The 21,555-nt window shown below is 38.6% G+C and overlaps 2 protein-coding genes across 4 annotated transcripts in view; both read left to right on the top strand.

Annotated features, from left to right (window-relative positions):
* LOC104944246 (amyloid-like protein 2) overlaps window positions 1–4,779 on the top strand; it is an 8,973-nt gene extending 4,194 nt beyond the window's left edge. For 2 of the 3 annotated variants that reach the window (XM_010769757.1, XM_010769758.1), the window contains 3 exons: window positions 217–294; window positions 1,697–1,852; window positions 2,751–4,779. In XM_010769757.1, the coding sequence (XP_010768059.1) occupies window positions 217–294; window positions 1,697–1,852; window positions 2,751–2,852 (336 nt within the window). In that variant the 3' untranslated portion in view covers window positions 2,853–4,779. The remainder of the gene's footprint in view (window positions 1–216; window positions 295–1,696; window positions 1,853–2,750) is intronic. The other variant, XM_010769759.1, reaches the window with a different exon arrangement.
* Window positions 4,780–6,942: 2,163 nt separating this feature from the next.
* Window positions 6,943–20,441, top strand: st14a (ST14 transmembrane serine protease matriptase a). The gene is made up of 19 exons (XM_010769756.1): window positions 6,943–7,370; window positions 10,263–10,422; window positions 11,925–12,055; window positions 12,169–12,239; window positions 13,134–13,300; window positions 13,469–13,504; window positions 13,911–14,145; window positions 14,658–14,800; window positions 15,406–15,509; window positions 15,604–15,716; window positions 15,801–15,934; window positions 16,017–16,121; window positions 16,210–16,317; window positions 16,417–16,533; window positions 17,016–17,138; window positions 17,308–17,491; window positions 18,376–18,647; window positions 19,051–19,187; window positions 19,525–20,441. The coding sequence occupies exons 1-19, from the start codon at window positions 7,329–7,331 to the stop codon at window positions 19,681–19,683; spliced, it is 2,541 nt and encodes an 846-aa protein (XP_010768058.1). The 5' UTR covers window positions 6,943–7,328; the 3' UTR covers window positions 19,684–20,441.
* Window positions 20,442–21,555: the final 1,114 nt, after the last annotated feature.

Consider the following 21,555-nt stretch of genomic DNA (forward strand, 5'->3'; position numbering starts at 1 on the left):
CCCCTCTCTCTCTCCTCCCAGTTTGTACAAGACAGCTCCGAGTGTATCATCACACAAACAAAGATAATCTCTACAGTTTACTTCGCTCCAAATTCACACCCCCTTGCTCTCCGCCTGCCTATCTCTCCCTCTCTTTCTCTCACTATCTATTATCTCACACACATACAATCTCTCACACACTTTGCGTAACCTGGGCTCCCCTGTCTGTGTTGACAGGTGATTGATGAGTCTCTGGATGTTAAGGAAGTGATTTACAGCGCAGAGAGAGTCAGAGTTATGCATGATGATGAGCTGGTGAGTATAGCGGTGCCCTCCACAGGGCTCTCTGGGGAACTGTAGTGGGGAGAAGATGAAAGAAGGAGGGAGTGTGGGAGTGTGCAAATATACTGGTACTGCAGCTGAATAAAAAATAATTTAAAAAAAGACAGCTTTGGAAAAGATCCCAAATCCACTTTTTCTTTCTGTTTAGGCTAATATGTTTTGGTTATTTCTGCATGAGTGCATGTTTGTCATGTGACTGTATTGGAATGTACACATTGAATATCTCAAGTGATTATGATGAATGTGAATCCACACAAACTGAGTGTGCTCGGTTTATGTGTGAGAATGAGCAGTAAGAAAAGTGGCTTCACATATGATTAGTTTGTGTCATATGTGCCAGATTACATTGTGAGTGTAGGTGACTGTGGTTGTGTGTTTATACTGAATTGGAAAATAATCTTCCACAAAGACACATTTCATGCATGTGTACACACTATCACGAGTCAGTCATGTCTTACATTGGCTTATATTTTAAAGGGAATTATTGTACGTGTAGAGCTGCTCTTATGTTTGTTCCATTATGACTATTGATCCTGAGAACAGTTTACTCATAGCCTTCGCTGTAGATATTTGGAAACACAGATTCAAGCAAGAACACTATTGATCCGGCCGAGGAGTGCGAGCCCACCGCAACAATCAAACTTCTCTTTGAGTCGGACTGAAAGTAAACAAAGACAGGCGTGCATTTGAAATACATTTACTGTAGCTATTGAAGTAACCTACGCAGCATTGCAAATCCACTTTGTGCATATTAGAAAATAAGCAGCAAACACAAAAAGATAATATGCGTCAGCTGGGGAGGAGAATATATAAATCCTTGAAATAAATTGAATATAAGGAATATCCATTTTTGGGATAATTATGGATATCCTCAAGAATTACTTGCACAAGTTGTCTAGCTTGCTTTCATAAAAGAAAATGGAAAAGAAAACCTGATTTTAAAAATGCCTCATTATGTGCTTTGTGTGATGCAATAAAACGTTTTTTTCTTAACATAATGTAGGGTAAAGTGATTCCAATGATGTTTTAGTGCCATTTGAGATTGAAGCATAATTTGATCATAATCAAGATAATATGGAGATGTGCAATTTGTGCAATACTACAAATAGTAAAAGTGGATATTAATGTGTTTATGATCATTGGTCATAATAGAAAAAATGAATATGAGAGTCAGACTTGAAATACATTTTGAGGTGTCAGGGCGGGAGCTTTATTCAAAATGGTCATATAGCAGCATGATAACAAGAATTTGAAAATATATTCAGCATATGAAAAAATACCTGATCAAGATAACTAGTATGTGTACAATGTCTTAATTTGTACCTCTGCTGTGTCTGACAGTATTGTTGTTGCTCTCCCACCTGTTTCCCCTTAGGAGACCTACCGCCCCCTGGGAGAGGACTTCAGCTTCGGCAGCACGGCGCTGATCGGCCTGCTGGTGATCGCGGTGGCCATAGCAACCGTGATTGTAATCAGTCTGGTGCTTTTGAGGAAGAGGCAATACGGCACCATCAGTCACGGCATTGTGGAGGTAAGGCACCTGTTACCTGGATCTCAAAGAAGTGCGATCAGTCTTATTCCTGGTGTCAGATTTCAATAGAATCGTCAGGGGTTATGTAAAGGGGGTATGGGTCGATGTCAAGCAAATTAGATCATTGTCCCTGCAGCATTTACATACGATCCACACAGCATGTTGTAAGTGCACTCTGACCTTGTTTGAGTGCAGGAGTTAACATAAATGTACATTTGCTTACACATGCTTTTGTTCATCTGTTCCTGGAATGTCTATATTAATTATAGTGATACTTTACTACCACTTTTTTTCCTATTGAAAAATATATAAACATTTTAGCATGAAAGAATATTATCTAAGAACATTTACGTCAACTCTTTCATTCAAACTATATAATTCCTACAATATTTATATATTTTAAAACGGAAAGAACAAATAAAGATAACAATATAACAAAGACAAATATGCACAGAGAGACTGTAAATTAAAGAGGACATATTATGCTAATTTTCAGCTTCATATTTGTATTTTGGGTTTCTATTGAGACATTTTTCCATGCTTTAATGTTAAAATGTTAATGTTATTTTTCTCATATGGCCTGTGCTGAACCTCTTTTTACCCTCGGTCTTAAAACCAGAACCAAGTCTGCTCTGATTGGTCAGCTGGCCGGCTCTGTTATGATTAGTCAACCACTTAGACATGTCTTGCCCCTTAGCCTACAGTGTTTAGGTCTGCTAGCCAATAGAAGTTGCTATTTTAGCCTTTGCAGAGCATTTACATGCACAAAAAACGATATCACACATTACAGGGAAAAGGGAACATTTGAAATAGCATAATCGGGCCCCTTTTTAAAAAATGGCATGGTGTGATGGTGCCCCTGTTTAGGTCAGCCATTAACAGTGTGCTTGTCTCACAGGTTGACCCCATGCTGACACCAGAGGAACGCCACCTCAGCAAGATGCAGAACCACGGCTATGAGAACCCCACCTACAAATACCTGGAGCAGATGCAGATCTAACAAGAGCCTACAGGGGGCGCTGTGGAGTCACAGAGGGGGAACATACTACTGACCAATAACATATGCTATTGTTAAAATCATTTGCGTACATCCAAACTCCATTTACTGGTTTGTTCGAAACAATCCTTAAATATTGCTACTACTGCTACTATTGTACTATAGAGCTCTTTTTGATCATATTTCTTTTCAAAAGGTGATGTATCTGCCATTTTTGCATTACGGAAAATGTAATTCTGCAGATTTCTCTGTAATTATCAATACAACTCTCTTCAGATCAAGATGTATAGCAATTCTTCAGACGTTTTATTTCTTTATTTTTTTTTTAAGTAAAAGGCAAATCAAACAACATTTAAATGTATTTGAGTGGCCATCATCGAACCGGCATACCAGACACTACAGTACTAATTTTCATCATGCAGGTGTCCTTCATGCTGTTTCTGATGGTTTCTCTCAAAAAAGAATTGGTGTTTTTATTTTGTTTCTTTTTTCCTCTCAATAGATTGCCTGTATATGAAGGTTCTTTGTACCGATTAAAATGTATAGTGAAACAACAAATGAGAAAAAAAATGAAATCATGAATTATTTACTTTCCGTTCTTTGTTATGATAACAGACAAAATATACATATACAGTTTAAATATATATATATATAAGAATAGATGTTTTTAATTCACCTTTTGTTTTCCCAGGGAAGAGTCAGTTTGGGGTTCTTAGCTTAGCGGTCATGAGTCGTGTTTGCAGGCACACTGTGAGAAAGAGTCGGGGAGGTGTGCACAGACCCCCAGCTCAAACACATCACACAAAACCTACTCTAAACCCTTACTAAGTGAATGTGATAACATTCCCCCCCCTACAAACACACAAACACAACCATTTATCAATAGGGAAACAGCAAACATTGGTAGATTAAATATTGACATGTGTTACATAGTTGAATGTATCCTGGAAGCTTTTTTTTCCATACTATGTGGCTTTGATTTAGTGACAGCGGGCGATGACATTTGTTTGTTTTTGTTTTTTGCACAAATTATCTGTAGCAAAAACCAAGCACCAGAAAAATGACTTAAAAAACTAATTTAGGTATGATGTACACACACATTTTGGAGCAGCTGTTGGCTTTGCTGGTCATAAAGCGTAACAGTCTGATAGATCAACACAGGGCCGGTGTAGGGGCACTAACAATACAAGGAGCACCATAGAGAGGGCCCATCTGCCACCAGGGGGCCCCCAATGAGAGAGAATGTAGCTTATACAAAGTTTTCTGACCCTGAATATACAAATTTGGGGATTGTTAGAAAATCATTCTGGTGGATAGTTTATTTAATATGTTGGGGACTTAAACAATCTAGATGTTCAGATGTGTGGGTATACAGAAAAGCTTGTGCCGGCCCTGGATCAAAGCCAATTGAAGACAACTTGGAGCTGGAGGCTGGGCAGGCAGACAGAGACACACAGAAAGACAAGGCTTGGAGAGCTGGTTTTTACAAACAAAATAAAAAGGCTAACTTGTGTGTTTTTACAGGTAGAGAATGACACAAACAAGTAAACTGAATCCTAGAGTCCTCTTTTCTCTCTCTCTTAGTATTGTCTCTGTATGCCTGTATAGTTGATGTTGAAATCATGGATTTTTTCCAGAGAATTACCTGTGGTGTGCATTGTTCTTATATGAAATGATATGATATATATTTTTAAGTTTGTTTTCTTGTTTTCTATTTTTTCCTCTTCCTGTGACAGTATCTCTGTATGTGACTGTCTCACTATGCACCCAAACGGCTTCAATCTTGTAACTGCCTGCTTGATTGTGGGAAGGGACTGGGAACTAATGTGTATATTAGTGATTTTAAAAATAAATGTGATTGACACCAATGGAAACAGACTTATGGTTACAGGGGGGATACACATCAATAAACTCACAACTTCCATATGAACGTGTCGTCTTTTCATTGATGGATTGATAGAATTTTCAAAATGTTCAATTATTGTATTATTTAATGGGCCAAGACAAATGAAGGTACACATTAATTTAGGGCTGAAGAACATTTGCATAACATTTAATTACATTGTCAATTTCTTTAATTAATTGTACAATTTGACATATTTATATTAAAAAAAGTTGTAGCTGGACAATCCCAAAACCGTGAAATATGCATCAAGTATCGAACAAGGCAATTCGCATTCAAGGATCTGGAGTCATTTTTATGACTAATGATTATCAAAACAGTTTTTAATTAGTGTACTGTTTATTTACTTACAAGTAATCGTTTCATTATTTTAACTGCATGTGTGTTTGCATTAAAATTGTAGTAAGTATTGTTTTTATTTTACTCAAAATACTCTTTATTGGAGTGCCATATATTGTACAAAATAAGTATAGAGGCCCAACGATGGGAAGTAACATTTACTCAAGTACAATTTTGAGATACTTGTATTACTTGAGTATTTCCATGTTATGGTACTTTGTACTAATACTCCAGTACAATTAAATCAGTAAATCGTCTACTTTTACTCCACTACATTTATTGAATACGTTTAGTTACTTTACAGATCTACCTTACAGTATACAAAATCATTCAAACTAGCTGCAGCTTTACCAGCTTTGATAACAATTAGTTTAATGCATCAATAATTATAATCAAAACATATAAATATTATTCTGAAATGGGCCAATCTGCATAATGAGTACTTTTACTGTTGGTACTTTAAGTATATTTAGAATACTTTTGTACTTTTTGAGTAACATTTTGAATGCAGGACTTTTACTCACAGAGTATTCCTACACTCTGGTACTTCTACTTTTACTTAAGTACAATATCTGAGTACTTCCCCCACCTGGTTGAATCAATCCGCCTATGTTCAGGGCCCAGGAGTTCAAAACTTGTAATCCCTATCTGATCAAATCAGATTTGGATTTTGGGGAGTTCAAAACCAAAAAACAGGATTAGGATCACTTTGATATCCGATCAGATCAGGAAATCCAATCCAAGCTTTAATCTGGATCAAATCTTCAAAACGGGTAGTTCAAACCTACAACACAGGATTGGGATCAGTTTGATCCCAAAAAACTGGATTACCCTGATCCCACCAGAGGGGTGGATTTCCAGTGGATTACCAGAGCAAAATGTACTGTACAATTTATTTTAAAATATGTTTCAATTTAAATAAGATTGCAAAGTTTGTTAACTGAAATAATACACACTTTTTAGCCTTCATGGGAAATACATTTTATTTTTCCCATTTTTGCTCACGTTTGTGGTGGCCTATTTGTTTTTCAACCAAATGTTGATGACATAAATGTTGATGCTCATAAAAGTGTAACAGCAAAGATTGTCAATCAAAAATGTAATTTAGATTAAAGTAAAAATATCTTCAACAAAAAAAAAGTCCGTCATCTGTCATCACCTTTCAAATAAAAAAATATAATTAGACATTATAGATGTCTCTGCAATGTGGTCTCTTGTCTTCCTTGTATTATTTTTCATATCCACTAGATGGCGATCGGTAGGATTAAAGCACTGATATTCAGGATCTAGTCATCTTGAAAAATCGTAATCTGGATCAGGCTGAACCTATCCTGAATTGCTTTGAACTCCAGGGACAAAATCTGGCCGATTTGTCTGATCCTGGATCACAAAAAATAGGATTTCAAAATCTGATCGGATCTGATTGAGATTAAAAATGTTGAACTCCTGGGCCCAGGGGATTCATATAGTCTGAACAAGAACTTGTAAAATTGTATTTTTGACAGGTTAGGCGGAATTCGGGGGTTCTGTTTACTCAACATGAAATTTATGGCTCATCGTGAATGGAAAAAATAATCTGGTTATTCAAAAGTGAGTCATCATTGCACAAAAACAGAAGGCAGACGCGCGACAAAATCACATGACTGATACTAAAAATAGACCACATGAAAACTTCCCCATATCAATTTTTTAAAAATAGATACAGTGTTTGAATTTAAATGTAAATACAACAACTTATACACATTAGCCCACTTAAGTACAATGTGTAGTTGCTTTTGAACTGTAGAAACAAAAACACACTTGTCCTACCTGTGGCAGGTAAACAGGAAGTCGCTGCAGGTGCGGGGACACGCCCGCAGAAACCCGAAGCTCCCGGAAAAACATTTTATTGTGTGTCGTCTAGTTTCCCTCCGTCGCATACCGACATATTCAGACCACAAGGACGTTTGTGAACATCTCCACCCGAGAGGAGCTTTTTCTTTTTAAAGAGACCACCTTACATTTCATCGTGGTAACCTGTGTCTCTGTTACGTAGCTTATATGTATTTAGTGTTGCTCGCAGCAGGTTGAATTCGTTGAGTCGTCTCTTGGTGACTGGGCCTGCAGGTTCACCTCGGAAACCACCTTCAGTTCAAGAAAGCAACAAGAAAAGGATAATTTAAGGAGATAGTAAATAGTTCAGGAACTGTAAGGTCGTTTTATTTTATTTGAGCAGTTAGTCCAGGTGTTCACTCCTAATGGACTACATGGATAGTGGACCGAGATACACCCCAAAGTCGGTAAGAAACACACAGGCATGCAACTTTTTAATGTTTTACCTTATATTGTACATTTTGTATGTGTTTTTTAAACATATTTTGGGTATAACCTTTAGTTACACCTTTTGGTAACATTTGGTGCACAACAGCTGTCTTGCTCAACTGTAATTTAAATACTATGAATATACAGCTCTGAAAAAAATCAAGAGACCACTCAACATTATTCTTGAATCTCAATCTCTTCATTCCAACACAAATGTTGTCAGTAGTTTATTGTTTACTCAAAACGTAACTATGAATAGTAAAACCAGATAAACTGAATCGAAGTGGTCTCTTGATTTTTTCAAGAGCTGTATGTTTCTTCTACTGTAGTTTATGTTTATATTTCTGTTGCTTTTGTATATTGGTATTTGATAGAACATTCCAATTCATCCAGAATATGTTATATGGTGTATTCTTGTGATATAACATGTCTTTTGTACCGTATGTATATGTATAGATTTGCTGTAATACTTTTTTAATTCACCTCTTAAATATTGGAATGCCTGAACACATTACTGCTGTAACAAAATAATTTCCTATCTATATATCAATCTTGGGAAGTGATGCAGAGTTCAAGATAAAGTTATTTTGAGCTATGAACCTTCCCATAGCAAACCTGTCACACATGAAGTAGTAGGTCACTTGTGTTTTCATTCCACACATGCATACAGTGCAACACTTTGAAAGGATGTCACTGTATTAAACCCTACCTGTTTGTTTTACCTCAAAAACACTGTTAAGCCTAAAGACAAACATGTTACCAGATGAAAAAGAAATCCAGCAGTCCTGCTTTCAGAAGTTTTACATGTGTTATTATTCCCATGTAGAAAAAGATTACTAAAAAGCCCACATTTTTCCTCTATTTAGATGTATGATGATACATAGCTCTACTTGGGCTGCGCAATGTGTTATTTTCATGCGAGAAAATCTCTGATCTGCATCTGAATAAGAATGAATCTCATTGTGATAAACAGATATAAGATATGTGTCAGAATTATTCTTTTGTCATTCAAGTAAGAGCAGTAGTTCATGAGAAAACATAGAAATGCTATAATAACGTCTTGGGTGTCATGCTCTTTGGCACACAAACTTCCTTGAAAAGGTTGCAGGTTTTTTGATGATCCCGCTGACACATTTCCAAGAAGTTAGCACATTGAAAAAGCGTATAGAGGCATCTTCTTCCCTGCTGCATACAGTAAATGAAACCGCTTCAAAATGTTGGTTAAAATGGCGATTCATCTCTGTTCATCTTCCTAAGCGAAAGTCAGCCATTTACGCCTGAATTCCTCCGGGTTCCTCCGCCCTGTTGTGACTTGTTCACTGCAGTCCTTCTCTTCCATACACTAACAGCTGGTCTAATATCACTCCTTAACATCCCAGTATGGTGCTAAACACACAGCGTTATGCCCTTCATTCACAGAAAGAAGTACACAGATCTGAGTAGTCTTCAGTACGCATGTTCTGGTCATTGACAGTGAGGCTGGGTAATAACTCAATTACATTTCTAATATGTTCTGATTCACATGAATTGAATCATACTTTCACAAGAACATGAGTATATTTTATGTAAAGCAGATAATTCAGGTATTTACATTTTTGAAGGAATATATCTGGTCTTTTGTTACTAGACTTACATTAATTAGAAACATGAAACTGTTTACAAGCTAAAACAAAATGTACCCCTACATTTGAGGCCTTATTAAATTAGACAGTTGGGTTATTTTCAAAAAGGAATTGCAGCCTGGAAATCTTTATTAAGTAGCTTGGTGAAATCTTTGTTTTAAGAGACTGGGTGTTCTAACACGTTCTCTCTGTTTCTTAGTTAAGACTATTTTATTTTTATTCTGTAGCTTGTAAGATAATCAAAGAAAAAACCTCGGGCAGTAAATGTGTGATCTCTATGTTGTTAACAAACAAAACAGAGCACTGCATTCAACAATCTCTGTAATGAGCATTTTAACTGGGATTTTATTATGACATATGTCAAACTTGTTTTTTTAGAAATAAACACTTGCCCTCATAGGTGCAGTACAATCAATCCTACTCATCCAGCCGGAGTATCAAGTTTACACAGGCGTAAACAAATAGTTTGTTGTTTCATAAAAACAGTTAAGGAGTTGTGGTTTGACGCTGCAGCCGATCGTCCAGTGAGCACCATCTAAATCAGAGTCATGGGTATCTTTTTTTTTACTATCTTTAAACAGCGCACATGTTTTAAACTGATATTTTGTTTGTTTGTGAAGCTTCCCTGTTTTCAGCTACCTTTTTAAATCACCACTGCAGTGCAGTGAGCATGCACAGAAACGTGTTGCATTCCTCTTCAGGTCTGCGAGTGCCTTGCTCCCAACAGGTTTGACAGGATTCTGCATGGTGAAACCTTTGTACTCCTCCCCCCTCCGTCTCACCTCTTTAGGTTAACCATAGGGCCGTGACTCATGCACCAAGTTTTCTTCTAAATCAGTAACAGCAGAAGACTCAGAAACTGTCCTTTCTGTGTTTTATGGGGCTTATTCCAATTAAACATGTATGCATTAAGTCATATTTCATAGCATAGTTATCTGGTTCTATAAATCACCACATTCCTCAAATAATCAAGTACCTACATGCTGTCTGCTGCTGTCACCTATCTTCAGTTGATTATCTACTTGGGCAAAGAAAACACAGCGGCTTCTATTGTGTTCTTAACATTTTACAATGTCACTCAATGAACATCCTTGGGGAAACACTTTCACAACCGTTCGTCAAGAAATGTATTCACACTCCTGTGAAATGGTGGTCGTTATCACTATGAGGTTTTTATTTTTTAATAGGCCATTGAGTTATATCTATTGACCATTCATTCACCTAAACAATTGTCTGTGTGTCTTGCAGGACAAAGACTGGGACACCTCGGTCCAGTTCCTGCCAGCATCGGATAACAAGAAGCTTGAGAAGAAAAAGGGTCCGGGGAAGGTCGGGGCTGTGATCGGTGTGCTGATCTTTGCAGCCGTTATCGCGCTTATGACCGGACTGCTGGTCTGGCATTTCCACTGTAAGATCTCCTTCCTTAATATTTGATTTGATTGATAAAACACAATAGCAAGCAGTAAATAAAAAAAGGGTGTAACATTGTAGTAGTATAGTATAGTAGTAGTATTTGTTTATTTGTCCCCGCGGGGAAAATGGGTTGCATCACAAAGGCATTTAAAAAGATAAGACATACGTCACTGACAACAACATAGACACAGATTCAAACGAGCAGAGATAAGAAAACCAGATATCGGCAGACATGACAAGGGGCCTAGGCCCTCATTTGCGAAATAGGGGGGACAGACCCAGACCAGCTGGGTAAACAGTGCGTCCTAAGCATCATTGATTCAGGAGTTTTGATGCTGTGGGGACGAAAGACAGCCTAGATCTTGTTTTTTGAATAAGGGGCACGATATCTGAGATGGAAAGTTAAGTAAGGCAAGAGGGTGCCTCAGGTTCACAATATTGTGTGCAATTTTAAAACTCTGTCCTTATATAGCATTCTATAATTAGCAAATGAGATTCCTGTCAATTTACTGGACAATGTTATGGCCCTCCTGACTGACTTTTTCTGTGCCTCAGTGGCCCTCCCGAACCAGCACATAATGCCGAAGGAGAGCACACTTTCGATAAAAGCATGATAAAACATCTTAACCATTCTGTTGCCAACATTAAAAGACAATCATTTACGTAAAAAAAACATTCTTTGTTGAGACTTGGCATTTATTTTCTCAGACCAAACATCCCATCTGAGCTTGTGGTCAAGCACGACACCAAGATACTTGTACTCAGTAACGCATTTAATGGGCTCGCTATTTAATAAAAGAGTAGGGTTGGGCGATTCTAAAATCAATTTCCATCTCCTTTGTTTTTGAGGTGTTTAGAAGCAGGTTTGACTTCTCACACCAGTTAATAAAGAAGTCAAGGAAGTCTCACAAAGAATTGGATAATCCTGCTTTTGACGTATTGTGATTTAGTTATTTTTACAGAGCACTTGGATGTGCCGGATTGCTTTCATTTAAGCAAGTTTAGTAAATGATGAGACAATAGTTCAAAAGTCCTTTTTGCACATTGCTAAGAACATTCTTCAAGGATTATACATTAAAGGAATTCTTTCTTTTCCTCCCCTTTATATTCCTCTGTTTTTCATTGAAATCTGCAGTAATTATTGTGATATTTTATAAACAAACAAATAGATCCAATACAACAAAAACATTCTGGAGATATAATGTAATATATTTATATGTATGAAAAGGAAGCGAATGTGTGTATTTGCTGTTATATCCAGAAATGCATAAGCATACAAATTTTTGATATATAATGAAACGTTCATAGGCAAGTTAGAGCTTAAAGCATTCTGTCTCGTGATTGTTTGGAAAATTAGAAGGAGAGATTAAAGCAACGTCACTTGGAACAAATACACCGAAGGAAACAAGGGGAAACAATAAAGTTAAAAGCAGAAAAGGGAATGTGTGTAAGATCGTGGGTGTGTGCTTCATCAGTGTTGTGTGTTTCCTCCCGCAGTCCGTAAAGATGTGCGTCTCAAGAGGATGTACAGCGGCTCCATGCGGATCACCAACCAGGTGTTCGAAGACGCCTACGAGAACTCCAACAGCTCCGAGTTCAAAGCACTGGCGAAACAGGTGGCCTCACAGGTGAGACTGCTGCTCGAGCTAACATTTCAATTAATCTGTGTTTCTAAAGTAATTTTCCTGTTGTTTTCAAGCAGCATTTATTAATGTTCCGTTGTCATTTTGGTCTCTTTCAGCTTAAATCCATCTATTCCAAAAGTCCAAAGTTGTCAAAATACTACGTTGGATCCAACATTCAAGCTTTCAGGTACAGACCAGACTTTTTATTATTAGCTCTACCAAGAGCCTCATGTTTCCTCTTCTGGTATCTGTGTGTTGCTTACCAGAGGATCTCACAAACGGATTAAGTTGACATTTGAGAACCAGTGTTTGTTTTTAGTGTGCATGCATGCAGATCTAATAGCACCAACATTTAAACACACCAGTCTCTAAGCCTTTTCTGTTATTGAAATGACCAGTTCAGAGGAATGTACATTATGCAACCGCTTTTGAATGCCAGTGATGTTGCTTTTAAGAAGATTTCCATGGCGAAAATGTTTTCTTATCAATTCAGTTCAAAATTGTTTCAGTCTGCTCCATATTCCCAGAGGGCAATTTCGCCATAAAGCTGTAGTACCAATAAAAAAACATGTAAAAAAAACAAATCATGTAGTTTTTTTTTTTTAATCGTTTAATAAGTGTGAAGATATTCCAATTATTGATTAAAGGGCCCATATTATGAAGATTTTCTGTTTCATATTTTTATTTTGTTCCTCTACTGTTTCCATGCTTTAATGTCCAAAAAGCTCTTTATTTTTCTCGCTCTGCCTGTGCTGCAGCACCTCTTTTCACCCTCTGTCTGAAACCAGAGCCCAGTCTGCTCTGACCATTTCTGTTGTGATTGTTAAACTTCTTAGAGATGTCTCACCCCTTAGCTTATAACGTACAATGTGTTGGAGCGCTAGCCAAAAGAAATGCAAGTGTTGCATAGTGTTGTCGTGTCACCATATTGTCACCATGTCAAATAAGTACACAAAGGAGTCCAATGGAGGCGTTTCAGGCAGGGGGGAGTGTTTCACTGTCAATGACCAAAAAGCATAATAGGACCCCCTTAACTTTACTCCACCCCCACACTGTCTAATTGTTGCCTCTTTGCTCTCAGTGAAGGCAGTGTTATTGCCTACTACCTGTCAGAGTTCAAAGTTCCTGCAGGCCAGGAGGCGTCTGTGGACCACGCCATGGCTACAATGGATAAGCTGGTGGAGAACCTTCAGCGCTCCGGGAAACGACCCAGCAACTCTCTGGTGGTGGCGGACGTGGTGTCTTCAGGTACAGTCAAAGCAGCTTCATGCCACACGTGACTCACTCCATCCTCCATGATGCTGTTGTGCTTGTGGTTTGTGTTAGAAGGCCAAGTTCTCTCTGGGTGTGGACCTACTCTCTGTTTTGCTGTCAATATCCCACTCTAAGTGATCTGTCTTGTGTTTCCTCTCACAGCCCTCGATGATCGTCTGTTATCAACGTCATTCAGCAGTAAGTGCTCAATTTTCATTCATCATTTATTTTAGTACAGTTGCCTTTGACAACTCATCTGTCTAAATGGGAAACAGGAGTCATGTTTGACATATAGTTCACAACTATCTATCCATCTTTTAAAAATATGTTAACATGTTATACCATTTTGTGATAGTCATGCACTCTAGCCATATTTATATGTGCACGTTTGTTGTTGTTTTCCTTAGTGATTCTTAATAAAGGCAATTTGTAGTCTTTATGTTTGCAAATTAATCATTGTGACTCATTGACTTTCTGTGTTTCATCATATCCAGAACATCTAATGTACTTTAGTGCAGATCAACGCAGTTATTCAAGCATGTAGTTTAACTGCTGTGCCGTGAAAGTTAAATGTGAACACTAAAAGTCATTGTTTTGCTCTCAGAATTTTTCAAGTATGCAGAACACACAAAGTCCAATCAAGAGGGGCAGATCCAGTCCCCTGGCTTCCCTAACAGTCCGTACCCCCCCAACACCTTCATCCAGTGGCAGCTGAGAGCAGACCCCAACTACGTCATCAAGCTTGAATTCGATACGATGAATCTGGAAGAAAACTGCAAGAATGACTTTGTCAAGATCTACGACTCCCTGGTGGCTATTGAGAGCCGCGTTATGGAAGAGTGAGTTATTTAAATACCGATTCAAGCTGAGAAATAACTTGAATGCCTTCTGCACTTATTTTCATGCAGAGCCAGATTGTTCATACTTTGGATAAAGAGAACTGTAAGTTAGCCCTCTGCTGGCCAGTCTCTGTAACTCTGGTGGACTCTTATACTGCACAATGCCTGTGTTAAGTTACATGCCAGACAAGTAGCACTAGCAATGGTAGTTAAGTCTACATCTGGGACCAATTCAGATACAACTGTTTGAGAGGTAAAATCCCTCTTGATTTATAAGAAAAAGGAATCAGCATTGTAGGAGTGTATTATGATGTGCTGTGTTTCGGTCAAAGATTAAATCCATAAATGTTAGTTCTTTACATGCAGCAAAAACCTAATGGGTGGTGGATCCAATGACAATACGTTGTTGTGGAATTAGTTGATGTATAATCAACAGGCTATTTGAAAAAAAATTGATTCTAACCATCACATCGGTGAGCAGTGCATTTAATAAGGTTGTTTTTCTCCTACAGGATGTGCGGGTACTACTCTCCCAGTGAACCATTGACCTTTCTGTCTTCTGGGAATGTCATGCTGGTGACGATGGCCTCCAACGACAAGAAGAACTACCCTGGATTCAGAGCAAAAGTCTCACAAGTCAAACGTGGAAGTAAAGGTAGGAACTACATGTTCTATCAATTCAGTCTCATTAACCCACACATATACCGTCTTTTAGTTAACTATATACCTTCAGCTTTAATGATGTTTATCTTCTGTGAACTTTCACTATGGGGCCATGTAGTATATTTCCAAATTATATTCTGTGTCGTTCAGGATCCGTTTTGGGCATCACTTGTTGTTGCATAAACTCTGTCCTTTTAAACTGGAGATCTTTTGATTCTGTTACACTCTCTTTTGAATTATTTTTTTATCTCGACATTCAAGGACATATTACATTTACGGAATGGATTAGCCTTTTTGCAAATGTTTACAATAACATGTGCATTTTTTAATGATCAAATGTGTGATTCACTCATTTAGACATAAACCCAGAACAGTATGGCATGATAAACTGATACAACACAAGAAAAGAACATGCATACAGCTCCCTTACAAAACAAACAAACATCAAAAGACAAAAAACGCAGGCTAAAGCGTAGAAATGTCATTCAGCAGTGGAGTTGATATGTTTGCAGGCACTGTCACCGACACTAGCACCGTTAGCTCTGAGCCAACACTGCCAGAAATGTATTAACATACTTTTTAACATCATGTTTAAAGGTACAACATGCGGTGGGCATCTGACGGGTGAAAAGGGCACCTTTTCTTCTCCCAACTTCCCAAATTACTATCCTACTCAGACCTCATGTCAGTGGTCCATCACGGTGAGACATCTGTTACACAGTCAGATCACACAGGTTTTCGGGTCACATGTCAACATTTTAAATTTGTTTCTATTCATCTCTGTCAATTGTGAAGGTCCCTGCTGGTAAGGCGGTGAAGTTGACGTTCAAAAGGTTCCTCTTGTCTGAGCCAGGGGAAGAAAAAAGTAAAGACTGTCGCAAAGACTACGTGGAGGTCGATGGAAAAAAGTGAGTCAGTGCGTGTATGTCTTAAAATCACATTGTATTACACAGCAGATCAGACATGTCACTACTTGTGCGTCTCTTCCTCAGGCTCTGCGGAGAACAACCGGAATCAACGACAGAAACCAGCACCACCAACATCATGAACGTGGTGTTCTTCTCCGACAACTCGTATGTGGACCGAGGTTTCGAAGCCACCTATGAGGCCATCGACGTCAAAGACCGTAAGGCACTCAGTTTCTCCCAGATAACGATTAATTATTGACAAAATGCCAGTATAGCTCATGTTTACCCTGTCGTCCACAGCTTGTCCAAAGCAGTTCATGTGCAGAAACCAGCGCTGCATCAAAACAGAGCTCAAGTGTGACGGCTGGAATGACTGCGGGGACATGAGTGATGAACTGAATTGCAGTAAGTACTATTTACTCAGATTATACTCCAAAAGAGTAATCAAAGTTAGAAGTCGAATTACATTCTATATCAATGTGTTTTTCTCCAGAGTGCAATGCAAAGGATATCCAATGTCAAAATGGCCTGTGTAAGCCCATGTTCTGGAAATGTGACGGCGTGAATGACTGTGGAGACGGAACCGATGAGCTGGGCTGTGGTGAGTCCTGCTGACGCTGGTGGAGAATTATTTTGACACATGCACTGAAAGGCTTTCAGTCGGTTTTCTAATGCCGTTCTGTTTCTTCTGTTTTCCAAGGCGGGTGCAAATCTGGACAAGTAACATGTAGGAACAAAAAATGTGTTTCTGAGAAGAATCGCTGTGACGGCAGGGACGACTGCGGAGACGGGTCCGACGAGCTCGACTGTGGCAGAAGTAAGACTTTCACCAGCTGAATTTAATGTTTTCTCATGTATTTGAAATCTTGTTTTTCTCCAAATTAGAGGAATTAAATGCAACTGGACGTGAGCACTGCCACCTATTTTATGTATTTTATGTCCTATTGGAATCTTTACATACTACTTTGGTTCTACAGCACATTTACTAATGACTTAAAGGGGCCTTATTATGATCATTTTCAGGTTGATATTTGTATTGTGTGCCTCTACTGGGACATGTCTCCATGCTTTGATGTTCAAAAAGGTCTTTGTTTTTCTCATACTGCCTGTGCTGCAGCACCTCTTTTCACCCTCTGTCTCAAACCAGAGCCCGGTCTGCTCTGATTGGTTATTGTGATTTTTTTTCCAACTGCTTAGAAATGCCCCGCGCCTAATTAGTTATTGTGTGAGTTTAAAATGTTTGCACGTTAAGAAGTTTCATAATTTGAACTGGATTTGTCTTTCCTTCTCTCTCTGCAGGTACTGACAGTCGCTGCACTGAACTCACATATAAATGTAAAAACAATAAATGCATCAGTAAAGTGAACCCAGAATGTGACGGGACAGCAGACTGCGAAGACGGATCGGACGAGGAGAACTGCGGTATGTCTCAATCAAAACCTCAGTTTGGTTGGTCAGATTAAATGACTTGTTGTTATCAAAACCTGCATTGATTAGTTTGCATGACAAAACAGAAGTAAACTTCCGCTTCAGGGCACTACAACAACGAGTTGCCACATGTCAGCCCGGTGACTGATTGTTTACTTTGCAGACTGCGGGAGGAGTAAGTTCAAGACGTCGCGTATCGTGGGCGGTCAGGACACAGAGGAAGGGGAGTATCCCTGGCAGGTCAGCCTGCACATCAAGAATTACGGTCACGCGTGCGGAGCGACCATCATCAGTTCACGCTGGCTGGTCACTGCGGCCCACTGCGTGCAGGATGACGGCACGACAAGGTAGCATTTTGCTTCTAGTTCTTACTCCTAACTAGAAACCTTTTCTGAAAATGTGACAATTATTTTAGCTTTTAATTAGGTAAGGTGGAGAGATTGATTTGCAGCTCTCCACCTGGTGGAACTTCCGACTGGTGATGATTACATTTTTGAATAGCACATATTTAGCACATGCACTTAGACAAAAATAAATAAGTGCAAATACAGAATGCCATTTAAAGTCAATGTTAACTTCATTATCAATATCTCTGAGTGTTGTATAAACAGGGAGACCGAAATGCCGTTTCCCACCGCCCCAAAGATAAACAAAATATTAAAAATATATTAATATGTGTGTGTATTATATACATACAGAAACACGATTTTTTTTTTTAAAGGGCAAAACAATAAATATATATAAATAGCACTCTTTAGAATTATTTAAAGTCTTCTATCATTTTTATTATATCACTGGTAACATTATTTTTAAGACATTGCAGAATACAGTTCAAGAGTGTTTACACAAAAACAATGGGTGTGATACTCCATAGTTCTTTGAAATGCCTCAACTGCTTTTAAATTCTTTGAATTGAGAACAAAATATCTTACGCAATTCAGTGGTTTGACTTTTAAATACACTGTAAACAGTTTGCCACATGCAAAGCGGAACTAAGAGCTCTGTGTTATTACTCACAACTTAATGCTTGGGTGTGTGCGTGAATCATTTACTGGCATGAAACCTTTACCGGCCCTCAGTGTTTTAGAAGTTTTAGTGTTCCCCCTAACGCAGTAAAACATGTTTTAAACATATCTTCTAAGAGAGATGCTTTTGCCACATGATGTGCTTGATTAATAATGATCCTACAATGAGAATGACCTTATCGATCTGTCCTTGTGTGTTTCCTCAGATACTCCCAGCCCGGCACTTGGGAGGTGTACCTCGGCCTTCACACCCAGCGGAAGATTGGCAGTTCTGTGGTGAAGAAGAACCTGAAGCAGATCATACCCCACCCCAACTACAACGAATACACCTTCGACAACGACATCGCCCTGATGGAGCTGGACAGTCCTGTCACCTTTTCCGATTACATCCAGCCCATCTGCCTGCCGTCTTCCACACACGATTTTCCAACGGGTAACACTGTGTGGATCACCGGATGGGGCGCCACTCGAGAAGGAGGTGAGTTTTCACTTTTTCAGAGATAACCCTTTCATTTTGATTTAGGTAAAGACTGAAACATTATTTTGCTAAGGACCCAACTTTTTTAACCTTAATTTTCCAAACTATTTACCCATATGTTTGTTTCTACGTCACTAATTGGCACAGCACTTTTTAGCAATTGGTCCAGTATTTCATTATATGGTAATATGTTTTAATTATAGTTGCTACATATTTGCCTACATATCATCATGTAGTTGCTAATACACACAATACAATTTTACTGAGGTCCTTTCAATAGAAAAATAGCTTTTTTCTCTGATGAGGGTCTGACTAATTACTTTTAGAGCTTCGAGCTGATGAAATGACAGTTGGAGATTAACATAAACGTAATGGTGTCCTCTTGTGTGCGTTTGTGCTTCAGGATCCGCTGCAACAATTCTCCAAAAAGCCCAGGTCCGCATCATCAACCACTCGGTGTGTAACGACCTGATGGCAGGGCAGATCACGTCTCGGATGTTTTGTGCCGGAGTGCTGACCGGAGGAGTCGATGCTTGTCAGGTAATAAAAGGCACTTCAACCCCAAGCTGCCCTGCTTTCTTTCTCTCCGAAAAACAGCCATCTCACACAATTCCCTTAAAACAAGGGACACAAATATTTTATTGATAGGCAAATTTAGCTAGAAATTAGCTAGTTATACTGTGCTGATTAAGGATATTGGTAAGAGTGTTGATAAAAGCATTTGCATTGTCTTGTCTGAAAAAATAAAATGAAGAAGTTAAAGATAAGGTGTAGGAGGAGAAATTTGGGGAATAAAGCAGAGACAAGAAAAGATGTGAAAAATATACATGATGCCCGGTTTACTTTCCTAACACATGTACCCATTTGTCTCTGTTAGGGAGACTCTGGCGGCCCTCTGACCAGTCCGTCCGGCAGTCGCAATTTCCTGGCGGGGGTGGTGAGCTGGGGGGACGGCTGTGCCCGCAGGAACAAACCTGGCATCTACACAACAGTCACCAAATTCCGTGGCTGGATCAAAGAAAAGACAGGAGTGTAGATGGATTCAAAATGGCGAAACAAGGCCATATTGACATGAACACGGACTGATGACAGGGGGCACAGTGTGGATCTTTGCTTCACCACTCTGGTGTAGTGGCGTTGACTCCCTGTCGCAGCTGCAGTTGAAAAATCACTGTTTGCTTGAAGAGCAATTGCAACACAATTTTATGTCCACTGTGATTTTATGAGGGTGGGGTTGATGAAATGTTTTAAAATGTAAATATAGGTTTTATTTTTGTTTTGTTTTTATTCTGTGGTTTTAGCGTGTTTTGATGGAGAACATTATGTGCTGCACAAGAAACAGATTTTAAGCGTGATTTTTACACATGAGTTGTGCCTCCTTGTGCACTGCCTGGTGTTTTATTGGTAGATATCATTAGAATTTCCCACCTTTTTCCTTGTTGTCTTTGTTCTGAATTTTATAAATTAAAAACAAAATAACAGCAAGCTCATTCCATCTTACCTCCTATGGCTTGGTATATTACACATTTCGTTATAGACTTTTAGGAAATCCCCGAAGGTTAGTGATGTGATTGTTCCCTTTCACAAGTTCCCTTCTCATGTTGTATAGCATTTCATTGTTACAGCTGTGAATTGATTTTCTATCTGCATAAAACACATCAACATAACAGCAGGAGTTTTTTCTTTCATGTTTAATATTATGTGTATATCTATTTCATAAACCACAATGTTGCCGATTTATAATGTTTCTAATCTTTTAAATGTAAGTTTTATTGCAAATATTTAATAAAATATTTCTAATACAACCTGACATTCTTTGCATTTTTTATTTTCATGGTCTGACATAGTGGCGGCTGGTGGAAAATATTTTTGGTGGGGCTGTTGATATAGTGAGTAAAACATTTTTTTTTGGGAGAAATGACCCCTTAAATTGGGACTTCTGGTGATGTAATGGCCCCATAAAATCGTGGTTTTAGGGCCAGGAACAACCAGGCTGAGTCGGGCTGAGTATGATAAACTAACTGCGGTCAAGCCAGCCTCCACTCGGGAAAACCTAGTCAAGCCAGCCCTCACGTGATATTGCGGTGCGCGAATATCCTATGCATTACGGTAGAGTAAAAAAAAATCATCCCTCTGTGTTTAGATGAGAATAAAACAAAAACTGTCCAGTATCAAAGACTCATTTCACTTCAGGGTGATAGCAGGACATCCTGTCTAGTCACTCAGAAAAAATCAGGACATTCTGATGTAGAGTTTCAAAATAAAAGACCTTTGAAATCTCTATTGTATGAGCTATCATCCCTGTTTTTAGATGAAAATAAAACAAAAACTGTCCAGTATCATAGATCCATCTCACTCCAGGGTGATAGCAGGACACCCCATCTAGTCACTCAGAAAAAATCAGGACATTCTGATGTAGAGTTTCAAAATAAAAGACCTTTGAAGTCTCATATATGAACTATCATCCCTGTTTTTGGATGAGAATAAAACAAAGACTGTCCAGTATCATAGATCCATCTCACTCCAGGGTGATAGCAGGACACCCCATGTCGTCACTCAGAAAAAATCAGGACATTCTGAGTCACTCAGAAAAAATAATTTTTTTTGAGTGACGACATGGGGTGTCCTGCTATCACCCTGGAGTGAGATGGATCTATGATACTGGACAGTTTTTGTTTTATTCTCATCTAACAACAGGGATGATAGCTCATATATGAGACTTCAAAGGTCTTTTATTTTGAAATTGTACATCAGAATGTCCTGATTTTTTCTGAGTGACTACATGGGGTGTCCTGCTATCACCCTGGAGTGCGATGGATCTATGATACTGGACAGTTTTTGTTTTATTCTCATCTAAAAACAGGGATGATAGCTCATACACAAATCACTGCCAGTGTCCCGGGTTAGC

This window comes from Notothenia coriiceps, unplaced genomic scaffold (genome assembly GCF_000735185.1).
Source record: "Notothenia coriiceps isolate Sejong01 unplaced genomic scaffold, NC01 NC01_scaffold00007711, whole genome shotgun sequence".
NCBI classification, from domain to species: Eukaryota; Metazoa; Chordata; class Actinopteri; order Perciformes; family Nototheniidae; genus Notothenia; species Notothenia coriiceps.